Raw genomic sequence first — 15,817 nt, 5'->3', positions numbered from 1 at the left:
AAAAACTTCTATGCTGAAGGACTCTACTATGAGTTATATGCAAAATTTGAATTATTTCCATTTCAAAATAAGGAAACTGGCAATTTAAAGAAGCAAAGAAATTACAAAAATCTAACTCAGAGAGAAATTAAATGAACTATTATCTACTAGGTAAATCAACATTATCTACAATAGAGCAGATACAATTGAATTACCTCTGTATGGACTTTGCAAAGGGACCTCTATCAGACCAAAGGCAAATGGCTAAAACAGGGAGAGAAAAATATTAATTAATTCTTCTGCTCCTGAAAAAATAAAGGCTAGAAGGAAAAATATCACAGCATTCAAGATTGATAACGATATTTACAAGGTTCCATCAACAATTGTTTTTTACAAAAGTCTACATATGTCACAACTGAATGAAGTTTCAAAACAGTACATCCTGTAAAACATCTCTGATGATCTTAAAACATTAGGCAACACATTTCTGTAACTGTAAATTACTTCTGCCATTAACTCTATGAAGAAACGCAAATCCCCTGGAAACGGACACAATGGCCTCTTCAACATCTTTATGATAAATTGAAAAATGGAAATTTATTTTTATTAGCACAGTTTTTGAGGAAGAATAAGAAGTCACATTATCCTCCGTGAAGATGTGATATTATTGGTTAGATATTTGTTATTACTATGTTTTTAAATGTACATTTTCTGACATTCCCCATTAAACTAAAGCTGGCAGCACACAGCATGCAGGGGGGCTTCTCAGTCCAGTGGAGAGGCAGATGCGCAATGTCTCCCTGCATCACTGACCATACAGGCTCTCTGACATTAAAAGGCACTTCATCCAGTTTTACAATCTATCTAGAGATGGCACCTAAGCAGGTGTGGTGTATATAGGCTGATCAGATTGTACAAGTGCAGCCTGGGCACATTGGTGCTGCATAGAATGATGGTGACTATAAACGTAGTCACTGCAAAATAAAAATAGAAACTAATAATCTGTATGTATTTAAATTCATATATGCAATACAGTCCTATAACCCTATATAGTTATTGTAAAAGAAGGCTACATTCTTATTTTTTGTGTCCATGCAACCACAGGAGGGAGACAGTTTCCTTCTGGTTGTCATGAAACGTTAGCGTCCTATTACCTGACCTTTACATATTTGATTCAGTATGAAATTAAGGCTTTTCAGTAGCTCACTTAAAAATCTGTGGTCAGTGTTATCACCATAGTTATGCAAAGCCTTGCATTTATTAATAAATTACAATATTTAATATTTGATATTTGATGCACTGCAAAAAGCCACTTCAAGTCAAAATAAAATATGAATAAATCCATGCAAACTGGGACCTGACCATCATTTCTAGAGATCTTATCCAATCCAATGTTTTTTGCTTTTTTTTTTTTTTTGCAATATTGAAATCCTTAACACATATACAGTAAGTATTCAAAACAGAAAAAGGTTGAAGTTAACGTGACTTTATTTTTCAAACAACACATAAAACTAACAGAGAAACATGACAGATACAAGTCCAACATGCTGAACACGTATGACTGTAACATTCTGAGCTGCTGGTGAACACAAGGCACCATCAGAGATCAACATTTGGATACAAGGTCTGAGATCTGCAGCGAGTGGTGAACTGTGCATGTGCAGGTGGACAGTATTGTTTTTCTCTTATCCTACAGTATGTACTTTTAAAATCATTACATAAAAAAATACAAGGAAGGTAAAGCAGGCTTGGAAAAGTCAGTGGTGTGAAAACTAAATTCTGTGATTATTCTTGCGTTGTAGAGACACCAGCATTATAAATACTTAAATATTTGATTTGATTGATGAATCACAGCAGTGTTTTTTTGTGGATTTCAATGCATACTCCATATCTCTGAAAAGACTGCCTACAATGTCTTAGTATTGTAGTACCAGCATTCAAGAAAATCTGCTCTGTTCTATGCAGCCTAGATTAGACAATCTCACTCCCTCACTCATACACTGTCTCAGACCGAAACAGACGGCAAAGGTGCCTCTGGTGACATGTATAATAGTTAATCTTCCTAAATTTCAATAACATAAATACAACCTATTAGATATAAGACCACAAAAAAAAAAAAAAACCAACCTTTAAATCTATGGATTTGAGACACTGAAATTGTTTTGGTGCAGCAGTAGCAAACCATCTCTTATTAACTTATTTCAAACAGATTTGACCCTGCTGCACTGACTGCATAACTGCAGCAAACACCAGTGATTTGTACAAATTCATTAAAATAGCCCCGAAAGAGCAACATCTTTATTTTTTGTGCCCATGTGACAGGTTTCTCTCTGTCACTCGTTTATTGTTCCTGGGGACAGTTTCATTTGCTTCACAAAGGGCAGGTTTCAGAAATTTAACTCTGGTCATATGAACACGTAAAAACATAGAATTTCAACTTTGTCATCCACATTTCTCAGCTAGTATTAAAAAGCAGAAAAGAGAAACTCATAACAAATGAACAAAAAGAAAAACAGCTTCACACTTTCATCAGAAAAGGTGACACAAAGCCAAATTGTATTTGGTCTCAGTTATCACAAGTCCATATGATCCTGGAGGGACTATCTGATGTTTTACATATACAGTAAGAAAGAAAGTGCTTGATTTAGGACAACAACACCACTGCAAATTTGCCACAAATTCTACAGAATAGAAATGATTGCATATATCTCTCAGCATCTACTAATGATGTTTTGTGTACTGAGGTCATTTTATTGTAACAAGAACATATTCCTTTCATACTTCTCTCGTATACTAAAGAAGAAAATAAAAAAATAAGGTGCAATTCTCTGTTCATATATTAGCATTACAGCATACTAAATATTTATGTTTTCTTGTACAGGCAATAGTATTTTAGCTGTTACATACAAAACAGAGAAAAGAGCTGACTAGAAAAGCCTTGTAATGTATTGTTAAGAAAAGGGGTTTGCTTTGTGGAACTAGGCCTCCTCTTAGATCCAAAAAATGAGATTTAATTCCGAGACCTGGCTTTGTCTGTGCTCAGGAAACTGCACAAAATATGCTAAAATACCTCTAAAAAAAACCTGACTGTACATGATCTGCTGTTCTAGTTACGGTTTTTGCAAAACTCTGCAGTATAAAAACATACAAACACTGCCATTGATAAAATTAAACTAAAATTCCTTTTTGCATTTGGCTAAAATAAAAGTATTTTGGATATTGTTATGAATGACAGTAGTGCTCAGAAGATGGGAAATTGCATCGACTGAGTTTATTAATACGTGGGCTATACTTCGAGGTAATTAAGATGATAAGCAACTATGAACTCAATTGCTTCAAAATTTGCCCATATATTATAGTCTGAAACAAGTTCATAAGCAAAGAAAAATATCGTATATCTCCGTGTTTCTGATGTGCAAAATGTGCTAATGTCTTGATCGCCCTCCTTCAAAAGCGTGGTGCTCCTCATGTGCTGAAATATAAGCAAACAAAAACAACTACATACGTTACTTTTTATTATCGTTCTATGGTGTTATTGCCAATCCATTTTACACCGTATCATTGTTAATTTACAGAGCAAATACTCACGTTTATAAAACACTGCCTTAAAAGGTATTTGCGGAAGAAGCTCATAGATCCTTCCTAAGATGTTTGACTCGTTAGCACAAGAAGCATTTCCATTCCAGACCTGAACGACATCTTCTCTGTCTCTTACACTGACACTGACACCGACCACTTCATCGTCTGCAAGAACAGCAACAGAGGATGAGTTCAATGCATTTCACACCTACAGTATTGTGCAAATATTATACCGATGCCATTTTAATTAAAAAAAAAAAAAAAAAAAAGTGATAATTTATTTGCTAGAATTTAAGCCAAAGTATTGTCACATATATCAATCAAGAAATTTACCTGATGCACAATAATCACTGAACTGTTCTCCAATAGTAGCCAACAGCAACTCCTTCCATACAACAGACTGTAAATATGAGACAAATTTGTTAAAAAGTCATGAAAGCAGCAGATGATTAATATGTAAGTAGCACATAATAAATATTTAATTTGTGTTATATCACTTACAGTGCACTCTTTCGGTACTTTCATTTTCCAAACACCGCCTTTAGCATTGCTTTCTTCTTCCCTGTAAGCAAGCCAGTAGGCAACATTACACATTTTAAATAGCCTTAAACAATATGTGCCTGCACACTCATCTCCAAGCTAAACTCACCAGAGTGGTTTCCTTTCTCCTCTCATCAGATGATAGCTACATCTCAGTGGTAAGCTGGAGACACCGGGTATGTTGTTGTAAACTCTCCAAAAGTTCTACTCCAGTGCCCAGGTGAACAGAGGAAACAAGTTATTTCACTGAACCACTTACTGGCACAGGGGGTACGGACGGCCGGCTTTGTTAATTTTTCACATTTGTCGTGGTGCAGAAAACAACGGCCAAAGGTCTTTTCCTCATTGCTCTTAACCACACAAAAACCCCCTCATTTATGGAAATCTTACCCAACACAGTCGCGGTTAGGGATTCATAACAGGGTCCTTGAGCTCTCCGACATCCTGTCATAATTACTGTAACAGATTAAAAATAACCTTGCGTGCTAATTAGGTCATTAGTAATTAAACAGATTAACATGTTGATCAACAGCCTTGTCTTAATACATGGCCAGGAGCTCTCTAAACTCTGTCTTGGTAAGTTATATCACATGATGACATAACGTCACACATCATGTTGACAGAACATTGGGGGAAAAAAAAAAAAAACAACCCAAAAAAATAATGGTTAAACAAGCATACACTCAAAACAGCTTGAAAATGCTCAGGCTGATTGCGGTGTAAAATGTAGATGGCCTGTGTACACATCATGTAAAAGTGCTACTGGCGTTAGTGCTTCTTCTAAATCCTACACACTCTGTTAACTTTCAGGTACATAGACATCAGCGGAACACCAAGCATTCAGTGTCTCAGTGTTCAGTGTTACTCAAAGCTTCAGACACGATGTTAGTTTGTGACCTTGGTGCATTTGGGAGAAAAAAAAAAAAAAAAAAAGATACAACTCCAGCAGCTGCGTGAGGATAAACATCTTAGCACACAACCTGGATTTCAGTGGAAATAAGGCAGTCGGCCACTGAAATGTGTGATTGCTCAACTCCAACTGTAAAGCATTTTTACCTGGACAGTCTCCACAGTGTAGATTTTCTTCAAGTTTGACTCACATTCAGCAGCCGTTGTTCCTGGTAGAGATCTGGCAAAAACAACAAACAACATATGAAGGAATTTAAGGAAATTTCAATTATTTTATTTGCTTCTTTTACAAATTTCCCTCCTGTAAAGATCTCAGCTTCTCTCACTTGACATGTTCTAGATACATTTCTTTAAGCTGCTACATTACTGAGACATGTTTGAGAGAGGAGAGGATCCTCTGAGCAGACAGGTTGGAAGGTGGGGGTTGGGGGGTAGGGGGTCAGATGACAAATTAGCCAGTAAACAGTAAACAACACTGACCCCATTTGAAAACAACACCCTCTGATTTATACAAACCCTGTTCTTCTGTTCAACTCTGCTGTGATTAGTTCACAGTCATTTTTTGAAATCAGTGTTATGCAAAGGTCTGATTTTTTAAACCGGGAAGTTTGTGTGTAATGACGGAAAGTTTGAGCCGCTGTAGTTGAAATAACAGAATAAATAATGATTTTCTAAACCTCTGGCAACAGAGACATGAGCAGTGACTCGACAAGTTTTTGTTTTGTTTTGTTTGTTTGTTTGTTTGTTTTTTAACAATACCATCTGTGCTCATAAAAAGTATAAGTAAAGGCTAAGGAGGAGGCTGAAACTGAACTTATCTGAAATCAAGTCGAGTTATTATATTTAGCCAGTTAGTCATAATTAGGTACTTCTGTTTATTTTAAGACCCCACTAAGTAAAGGACTTGGGTATTTAGGTCGACGAGGAAACAAGTTGGTAGAAAAGCTCCATCAGCACCATTAACAGGCAGTTTTCGTTGTTTTCTCTGTTATTTATTATGACAGACAACTCCCGTGTCGCTGTCAAACACTATTAAACACTGTTATCTGGGTCGCGGTGTCTTACTTTAAACCCAGCCCGGCGAATTCGTCCGCTCCTGCCTTTGTTCCCACTGAAAGGTCAGCTACAAAGAGTTCACCTACTTGTCAGTGACTGAAGATTGGTGACATAAAGATGGAGGAAACGACGAACCGAGGCAACGTCTCACCTATCAAGCCAGAAGGTCCACGGAGAATGCAAAGGCAGAGTGTCGTTTTCACTGTTACTTGAAATCCTTCCCAAATCTCTGTCGCTGATGTGGACGTTGTGCTCCAGCAGAACCGGGCTGGATGATGTGCTCAGTTGCAATGCAGCTACTGGAACTGCCATTGTTAGGTTACCCCTGAAAACCGAATGACTTAGTTAAAAAACAAAAAAAAAACCAAGGCAAAAACAAAAAACAAAAAACAAAAAACAAAAAAAACGAGCAGACCTCTTTTGCAGATGTTTTCACCAGGGCTGTTATCGTTATATATATAAATATATATATGTATATATAAATATATATATATATATATCTAGGCTGGTTAGGTAAAATTAACCCCGATCAGCTGCTGACTCATTGGTCGCTTCACGGGTTTGCGCCGTCAAAACAACAGAAACGATGACGCCCGCCGACTGACTGCCTGCCTGCCTGCCTGCGGCACCTACAGAGCAACCAGAGCTCCCCAGAAGTTTCTGTCACTGAAGTCCGCGCATACGTCAACTTGAAATATCATTATTTGCGCTGTAAAAAAAAAACAAAAACAATATCTTAATGCTGGCCACTTCCCCCGTTGCTACGAGGGTATTCAAACGCTTTGTTGATCTCAGGTTGAACTGGAACGCATCTTCCGCAAATGTGAATACGTAATAGTAGACATGCGCGGTCTTCGCTGCCACTAGCTTTGTTGGGTTGCTACCTGCTAACTGCTAACTAGCAAGTATTTCCTGCCAGTGACTGGACACAGATATGGACATCGACGCGTTATTGGAAGCGTTTCAAGGCAATATTCACAGTTATCCAAATAAGTGATTCATCATTAGCTATTGAGTTTTACATTTGTTTTGATGCTCTCGGTAAAACCTGTAATGTTTGCTAACTACGTTACGTACGTTACCGCAACTTAGCCTTCCAACATCGACTAGCGCTTAGAAGAGGCACCAGGGGACACTGAACTCATTTTCTGCCTGGCCTAACGTTAGCTAGCTTAATGTTGTTCTCTGCAAGAAAGAAGTTGGTCGTAGTTTTCTCTTTTGATGAATTTATTCTCTCACTGACACAGATGCGACTAAGTAAACAGCTAGCGGGTTAACGTCACAACAACAAGCTAACTTACTAACTTTCACGATAACTTTCCATGTAGTCAACTGAAATTGGTGTTTGACAGGGTATCTGCAGCGCTTGAAAAGTCTTAAAAAGCTTTGAATTCAGTTGCCGAAAAAAGGGGACTTAGAAGGTATCAAAAAGTCTTAACCCTCATTATAAAAGTCTTTAGTGTGCTTTTTTTTCTCGCCTGCGATAGGTAGTTGTTAGTTAGTTATAAGAATTGTCTGTATCCGATTCAGGGCACCTGCAGGTCTTGAAATGTCTTAAAAGGCATTCAATTCAGTTAACTCATAAAAGCCCGTAGAAGGTATTACAGTCTTAAAATTCATTTTGGGCTTTTTATTTATTTATTTATTTTTTGGTCTTGCCGTAGAAAGTAACATTAATTAACTTTTGGCTGTAGGATGATAGTTGCAGGGAAGCTCATCGACTCATAATGGATAAGATTTGGTTGATCTTAACAAAAACATAAATTCTCAAATCAATTACTTTTTTAATTTTTTAAAAAAAAACTGGTTAATCAAGTCACCAATTTGCTGCCTCCTATCTGGGTCTAGGCATGGATAGATTATGGGACAACCGGTCCTTGGGCAGAGACAAGTAAAAGGTCCCCCTTCCCTCATAGGAACCACAGCCGCGTCAATTGTTGTCATTTTATTTTTCATTCAAGTCATTATGCAGATTTTTTGTAATCATTTTTGTGTCTCTTGGTGGTCGTTCCGTGTCTCCTTTCGGTTTTGAGCATATTTGTGGTTGTTTTACGTGTCTTTTTAGTCATTTTGTGTCTCTTTGAAGTCATTTCATGCCTCTTGGTGGTTGGTTTGCTTCCCTGTGTGGTCGTTCTGTGTCTCTTTCGGATAGTTTTGCCTGATTTAGTAGCCTTTTAATTGAGCTCTGTGCTCTTTAAAACAAGAAATATTACAAGTCACTTCATACAGAGGCTCTGACCCAAGGACCCCAGGGTCTGTGCCTGTTCAGTAATCCCTACATGGATCCATGTCACATTAACGGATTAATTATATTACTAGGAATTATTGTTATATACAGCTGGAAAATACTGACAAAAATGTTATGCAAATGTAAATAAATTAATGTACTTAATAAATAATTGTAGGCCTTATTGTCCCAAGTGGTCATTGTATGCTATGCTCTATGCTATAGAATATTCTCTCTTCAATTAAAAAGGTCTTAGAAAGTCCTAAATTTAATTTGGTGAACAAGCAGAAACTTTCCCAATTGCAGGCTGTCTCTAAACTAAAAGTGGGATTGTTTTTTTTTTCTTCAGCGAATTGTGATGCTGTTCGGTACCGTTTTTTTTTTTTTTTTTTTGGAGTTTCATTTAGCACTGTCAGACCTTTGGCAAACACTGTTACTACTTCTAGCTACAATTATTGGTTAATGCTTACATCCGTTTTTTGCGGCCGATCTGTGACACTTTACAATGATTTAATCATTGCCAATGTAGAATTAATGTGCCAGAAGTAGCCTTAAACTAAACAGGGTTTAACATTTTTCTGAGCCATTTTAAAAAACCTCCAACTTTAAGTTAATGGTTTTGCAAGTACAAACATTTGTTTGGTTAGATTCGGGTCAGATTTGTTACCAAAAAGCTAATTTTTCTTTTTTTTTTTCATCTGCGTATTTACAGATTTTGAGAAGAAAGGGAAGAAAGAGACCTGTCCCGTACTAGAGCAATTCCTGTGTCATGTTGCCAAGACAGGGCAGCCGCTGTGAGTAGCAACTAGAGGCTGTCACATAGCTTAAAACACTGAGACTCCTTCGAATTTTTCCTGCCAATGAAATCTTCTTGGTGAACATTTTGTCACTCTTATCAAGGATTTTGTTAAAACCGTGTTCCAAAACTTCTCATTCTTTCGAGTGGATGACATGCAGACTTGCATTTCCGATATCTTCTAGGATCCCGTGGTCCCAGTTCAAAACTTACTTCATGTTTAAGTTGGAAAAAGTCATGGATGATTTCCACGCTTCAACACCAGAGCAGAGAGGACCACATAATCCCAATGTAGAGTATGTTCCCTTTGAAGAGATGAAGAAGAGGATCTTAAAAATAGTTGATGGTTACAATGGGTGAGTAAAGCTGATAATAAGCCACTTTTCAAATTGCAAACAAATCCTCCCTCACAACTCCATATATGAAACTAAATAATATAGCAATTCAGTTACATGCATCCATCGATGCCTGCCCACTACATTATTAGGGTACTTCGTGCATGTTATCAACTGAATGAAAACATAGCCACAAAGAGAGATATTTAGATGTGCATTAAATGTTAAAAAAAAAAAAATTGATATAGGTATATTAGGGTATTATAGTGTATTATCAAAGTAGTCATAGATCTGTCTGGACTGGTGAGTTTGTTTTTTTTCTCATTCAGCTCCGGTGCTGCCAGCTTTGGCAAATTTTCAAAAACAGTGTTGTACCTGGCTGTGAAATGGCTATTTGAGACTAATCCTAAATATATTTCTCGATGACTTTTCTAGAATCCCATTCACCATCCAGCGTCTGTGTGAACTCCTTATGGACCCCAAGCGTAACTACACCGGGACAGACAAGTTTCTCAGGGGTTTGGAGAAGGTGAGCATTACACTAGACTACTTTGTGTTAAAGTCCACACAAATTAATACAAAGTGTTATGGCTCAAGATAAGTGATATCTATCAATGCTGATTTAATGTACTTTCCATGGCTTTAAAATGAATTCTAAAATATATATTACTGTTTATGTATTGCAGAATGTAATGGTGGTCAGCTGTGTCTATCCCACATCAGAGTAAGTATATCTTAAAAGCTGTTAAACGTATTCTCCCCTTGCTCTGGTGGCTATAATATTTCTGCTTCTCATGCACATTGACAGCTCCCTTGAACTTGCTTATGCCAGTTGTTTTTTGTGCCTTTCTACTTCTTTCAAAGGAAAAATGGGGCATCCAGTGTAAACAGAATGAATGGAGTGATGTTTCCTGGTAACTCTTCTCTATATTCAGACAGGTGGGAGCAACATACATGTGTCAGGGTCAGTCAGTGATTGACTTCACCAAATTGAAACTACCTCATACGCAGGAGTTGAAATGTTGAATTCATTTAGAGCAAAAAACCCGAAGACAACCAGTGTATAGTAAGGACAGATCTGTCTTGCCAGTCAGTTTTGGTCTTAGTAGTTCTGCTGAAAGGGTGCTTTGTGATATGACTTTCATAAGAAATGGTAATTTGCTTCTCTTGCAGTCGAAATGTAAATGGACCAAGCACACCAAAACCACTCAACAGACCAAAGCTGTCATTGTCTACTTCGCTTTCCACCAACGGGCTCCCTGACTGTCCCGTCAGCAAAGAGCCAGAGCCAATCGCCGAAGAGGTTGAGGAGCACCATATCAGGTAATAGTATATAAATGTGGCACTTTGCACATGTTCTACAATGGTGGCTTTTAGGGTGAGATACAGAAAGTTTTCTAGAGTGTGTGATGTACTGATTGAGTCTCCTCAATAGTTAAAAAAAAAAAATTGATATAGGTATATTAGGGTATTATAGTGTATTATCAAAGTAGTCAAAGATCTGTCTGGACTGGTGAGTTTGTTTTTTTTTCTCATTCAGCTCCGGTGCTGCCAGCTTTGGCAAATTTTCAAAAACAGTGTTGTACCTGGCTGTGAAATGGCTATTTGAGACTAATCCTAAATATATTTCTCGATGACTTTTCTAGAATCCCATTCACCATCCAGCGTCTGTGTGAACTCCTTATGGACCCCAAGCGTAACTACACCGGGACAGACAAGTTTCTCAGGGGTTTGGAGAAGGTGAGCATTACACTAGACTACTTTGTGTTAAAGTCCACACAAATTAATACAAAGTGTTATGGCTCAAGATAAGTGATATTTATCAATGCTGATTTAATGTACTTTCCATGGCTTTAAAATGAATTCTAAAATATATATATTACTGTTTATGTATTGCAGAATGTAATGGTGGTCAGCTGTGTCTATCCCACATCAGAGTAAGTATATCTTAAAAGCTGTTAAACGTATTCTCCCCTTGCTCTGGTGGCTATAATATTTCTGCTTCTCATGCACATTGACAGCTCCCTTGAACTTGCTTATGCCAGTTGTTTTTTGTGCCTTTCTACTTCTTTCAAAGGAAAAATGGGGCATCCAGTGTAAACAGAATGAATGGAGTGATGTTTCCTGGTAACTCTTCTCTATATTCAGACAGGTGGGAGCAACATACATGTGTCAGGGTCAGTCAGTGATTGACTTCACCAAATTGAAACTACCTCATACGCAGGAGTTGAAATGTTGAATTCATTTAGAGCAAAAAACCCGAAGACAACCAGTGTATAGTAAGGACAGATCTGTCTTGCCAGTCAGTTTTGGTCTTAGTAGTTCTGCTGAAAGGGTGCTTTGTGATATGACTTTCATAAGAAATGGTAATTTGCTTCTCTTGCAGTCGAAATGTAAATGGACCAAGCACACCAAAACCACTCAACAGACCAAAGCTGTCATTGTCTACTTCGCTTTCCACCAACGGGCTCCCTGACTGTCCCGTCAGCAAAGAGCCAGAGCCAATCGCCGAAGAGGTTGAGGAGCACCATATCAGGTAATAGTATATAAATGTGGCACTTTGCACATGTTCTACAATGGTGGCTTTTAGGGTGAGATACAGAAAGTTTTCTAGAGTGTGTGATGTACTGATTTAGTCTCCTCAATAGTTAAAAAAAAAGAACTATTTAAGTAAAAACTACTGACTAGAAATGTCATTTCCGCCATAAGCAGATCTTCTCAAGACCCCATCTTTAACAGAAAACCAATCAGCTACACTTTGGTTTAAATGTTGATGAACCATTTCCCTGTATCTCTGTCATTACTGCAGTGATTCCACGCAATCAGAAGGTGAAATAACACCAAACAGCGGTATAAAAAACAAACACCCCGAGGAGGAAGAGGAGGAGGAGGAGGATTCTGATGCCGACAAGCAAGAGGTCAAGAGGCTCAAGTTTGATGAAAAGGAAGCGGATGAAACAGAAAGTGAAGAAAAGGAGTCATCTTGTCATAAAGGGTCAGATAGCTTGTCAGAGACACCGGAGTCTTCAGAAGACTCTTGTGGTCAAGACTACAAAAGTGGAACATCTTGTGACACACCTTCTAATTCAGAAGACCATGGTAAGTGTGAACTCATGATCACTGTGGCTGATGAATGTGAATGTGTTGAATGTCAAAGTGTTGCAGTACAAACACTGTGGGTACAGTACGTGTGGTGTCGTTATGGACAGACAACTACGTTGTAGTTTAGGTGCACCCTTTCACAAATGTTATACAGAGGGAGCTGCACAGTCAACGTAGATCTTTCCGGCACATATCTTTTGGCTGGTATTGTTACTCTTCTGCATTACAAAGTGAATATGAAACAAGTAAACAACATGTGGGTATTAGAATAGATGCACAATACTCTGATTTAGTATTTCAGCAGTGCTACATTTATTGGGCATACAATGAAATATAACTCTGTAGTAAACTAGTCTGACTGAGGTTTAATGGTTTAGTATGCTTGAAACAAACTAGTGTTTATACCTATTTCGAAAAAAGCCACACCCAAATGTGGGACGAGAGATTGTCAACGAAGCCTCCTGCAGGCTGCATCCCACTGCATTTTTGATCACTCTCCAAGAATTCCTTGTCTTTGAGTGTCTTTGTTATCTCGACACGGTAAATTATACATTTGTAGATAAAGGGGCTCACTTTGAAAAGTCTCTGCTTGAGGGCATCTTTGATGTACACAGTAAAAGTGATGGAGGTCTCTAAGTTTCATTAAGGAATTATACCATACCTTAAAGCAGTTACGTGCATTGGCTCCTTGGTTATGGCATAGGCTACACTGCTGAAGTGTGCCTCCTCAAAATGTACACATCGGGGCTACAGCAGAGACGGAGATACCCCATGGGAACTGCAAGAACTGTGATTGGTCAGCATGGGCTGCTTTTCTCTACTACAAGTTTCTGATGAGTATGTGTATATCCCGGCGTCGTTCTGTATCACAAAGTAAAAGAAAGTGGCGCAGTAATTATATCAACAGGTGAAATCCAACTGTCAAGTATAAATCAAAACCTGCCAAAAATGATGGGACTCCCATTAAAACCCCTTGTGTCAATTATAAATCCAGCTTTAAACCAACTTTTACTCTGACTTTTAAATGTATCTTTAGCTCTTTAATTGCTTTAGATATCTCTCGATGTAATATTGTACTACCACAGCAAAATCGTGTATGTAGCTTTTACAGAATTATTTCCCTCGTAACAGACATGCCGGTCTCAGATGCTATCCTCTTTTTACAACAGTGATGTTTCAATTCACACATCCAGCTTCAGATACCTCCAAATAAAGATAGCCTTGAATTGATTAGTTAACAATCGCAGACTGTTTGTTACTCAGAATCTAACAGTAAGATGTTGTCCACTTTGCTTCTCAGAGCCCAGTAGCACACAGACAGAAACATCTGAAAGGGAAGGAGACTCCTCTGAGACGGGAGATGTCCACAGTCAGAAGAATGACAACGTTGTGGACCAACCTGAGCCGCCTCCTCCGTCAGAGAAGAGTACAAGCTTTGAGCAGGACAATGGGGAGAGCAGCAGCGACATCGGTGATGGAGAGGGCCTGCCTAGTGAAAAACAGGTCCCCTCCTCTTCTAGCAGTTCACCTGACTTGACAACAGAGGGCGATGCTGACAATTCAAACAGCATAGAGACTGCAATAGAACCTGGGGAACATGAATAACTTGAAGCCCAGCCTGCCAACTGACTTTTTCTTTTTTTTTTTTTTTTTTTTTTTTTTTTTACACTGTATGATACCACACCAAGGGTATATCTGTAGCACTGTGGACCTTTAGACTTTAGGACCAGGAGCGATGTGGTCCCTGAGATTCCTCACAGACGGATCTTTTTGTCCTCTTCAGTTTCAACTACTCAAGGCTACACATCACCTGGTCCTTAAACTAGAAGGAAAATTATTCAAAGAATATTATGGAGACTCAGCTTTTTTAACTGTTGACTAAAAGTTTTTCTAATCTTTTTTTCCTGATTTTTATATCTGAGCGTTTTAATTTAACCTTGATAACTGATGTATTCCATATTTTTCCATTTCATTATTCATTAATCATTTGGCATGTTATTTCAAGAACACACATTTGACAGTTTGAGTTGTGTTTTGGCCTAAGAATAGTTGTTTTGACATTCTCTCTGATGAATGTGTCTTTCTCCAGGTGAATGAGGAAATCTGCCATTAAGAATGCAAAGCAAAACTTCAGAGATGTCTGTTTGCTTTTTCGGTGAAGCACATACCATATGACATATTTCTTATTAATATTATGTTGCATTTGTTAGCATTGACCCTTTGAAGGATGTGGAAAATCACAGTTCTACTTCGTCACTGTATAAAGCTAATATTGACACAAAATATTGCCAGTAGCAACCAGATTGGTCAGACAGAATATGGGTTTGGCTTAAGGGTAGCCATTTCTGCATCGAATTCTGTCAACAGACCACAAGGTACTTTTACACTTTCTGTATGTCATACCTTGGTTGTACAGCTGTCCCTTTTGATAGCTAGGATTTTTACAGTACATATCTGTAAATCAGTTTTTGTAGACTTGTAATACATGTCCACTGCCTTCGTAAAACTGATAATCGCTGGAAACTGAATGAATGCTTGAGCTTGTATCATAGTATTCATGGAAAGCAATAAATGCTAAAACTTAAAGTTTAGTATGCTCAATTAATATAAAGGGGGGAGTTCTTTAAATCCAGTTTTGTTTCATAGCTGTAGAACAATATAGGGACAGTGAATTCTGGGAATTACTTTTTAGCCATGAGGTCGGACTCTAGGAAAAAAATTTACTTTTCAGCTCACCTTCGCTAATGGCTTAGATTTGTTTTCATGTACAGTAGCCAGCTCACATTAACAATTCAACATTAGCCATTTAGTGTCTAACGTTAGCGGGCTAACATTCACCACATTCTACGTATTAGCATGTAAGCAAGCTTGTTGGTAGTCTTGTTTTTGAAAGATTGTTTTTTATTTTTACAAAACAGTAGAATACGTAAAAGTGATACAGAGATGACACAGGAGTGAAAATCACCAGCCATGGTTACAAATATGGTGGGTTGTATGTTTTTACCTGCCCTGGGTACAGGAGAACAAACCTGTGTAACATAATTGGATATATGGGTGAGATTTAAAATGTCTCTTGTGTAAGAACAGAAGGTGTCAATCATTGTAATCGTGTGAGGATAACATCCAGTGACTGTTCAGATGGCCTTGACACTTCTAAGCCATGATTATCACTGTCCCTGCTGTCAGCAAATATCGTGGGCCAGGAATGTATTGGGCCAAGCCAAGCTTTAACCTGTAAACAATGGCTATGTTACCACTAACAATGACACTGTTATTCCAAGAAAACATGTAGTA

The 15,817-nt window shown here is 38.0% G+C and overlaps 2 protein-coding genes and 1 long non-coding RNA gene across 6 annotated transcripts; 2 read left to right on the top strand and 1 right to left on the bottom strand.

Annotated features, from left to right (window-relative positions):
• Nucleotides 1-1,466: 1,466 nt before the first annotated feature.
• Nucleotides 1,467-7,527, bottom strand: LOC120803832 (eukaryotic translation initiation factor 4E type 3). Of its 4 annotated transcripts, none has more exons than XM_040152790.1 (8): nucleotides 7,369-7,527; nucleotides 6,215-6,388; nucleotides 5,155-5,227; nucleotides 4,208-4,302; nucleotides 4,060-4,120; nucleotides 3,892-3,958; nucleotides 3,568-3,723; nucleotides 1,467-3,451 (listed from the first exon to the last, which is right to left on the bottom strand). In XM_040152790.1, the coding sequence occupies exons 2-8, from the start codon at nucleotides 6,373-6,375 to the stop codon at nucleotides 3,405-3,407; spliced, it is 660 nt and encodes a 219-aa protein (XP_040008724.1). In that variant the 5' UTR covers nucleotides 6,376-6,388; nucleotides 7,369-7,527; the 3' UTR covers nucleotides 1,467-3,404. The 4 variants fall into 4 exon arrangements, with proteins under 4 accessions (XP_040008724.1, XP_040008723.1, XP_040008727.1 ...); XM_040152789.1 differs by lacking the exon at nucleotides 7,369-7,527 and adding an exon at nucleotides 6,479-6,854; XM_040152793.1 differs by lacking the exons at nucleotides 6,215-6,388; nucleotides 7,369-7,527 and adding an exon at nucleotides 6,073-6,177 and having other exon boundaries at nucleotides 4,208-4,305.
• Nucleotides 6,867-14,171, top strand: LOC120803833 (serine/threonine-protein phosphatase 4 regulatory subunit 2-like). The gene is made up of 9 exons (XM_040152794.1): nucleotides 6,867-7,031; nucleotides 9,003-9,084; nucleotides 9,272-9,442; nucleotides 9,857-9,950; nucleotides 10,108-10,145; nucleotides 10,286-10,360; nucleotides 10,595-10,744; nucleotides 12,231-12,520; nucleotides 13,824-14,171. The coding sequence occupies exons 1-9, from the start codon at nucleotides 6,998-7,000 to the stop codon at nucleotides 14,126-14,128; spliced, it is 1,239 nt and encodes a 412-aa protein (XP_040008728.1). The 5' UTR covers nucleotides 6,867-6,997; the 3' UTR covers nucleotides 14,129-14,171.
• On the top strand, nucleotides 10,949-11,359 carry LOC120803834. Its single transcript, XR_005709384.1, has 2 exons — nucleotides 10,949-11,161; nucleotides 11,321-11,359. It is a non-coding gene; the product is annotated as an uncharacterized LOC120803834 (long non-coding RNA).
• Nucleotides 14,172-15,817: the final 1,646 nt, after the last annotated feature.

Source organism: Xiphias gladius, chromosome 18 (assembly GCF_016859285.1).
Source record: "Xiphias gladius isolate SHS-SW01 ecotype Sanya breed wild chromosome 18, ASM1685928v1, whole genome shotgun sequence".
Classification (NCBI taxonomy): Eukaryota; Metazoa; Chordata; class Actinopteri; order Istiophoriformes; family Xiphiidae; genus Xiphias; species Xiphias gladius.
This window is presented reverse-complemented; position numbering and strand designations above follow the sequence as displayed.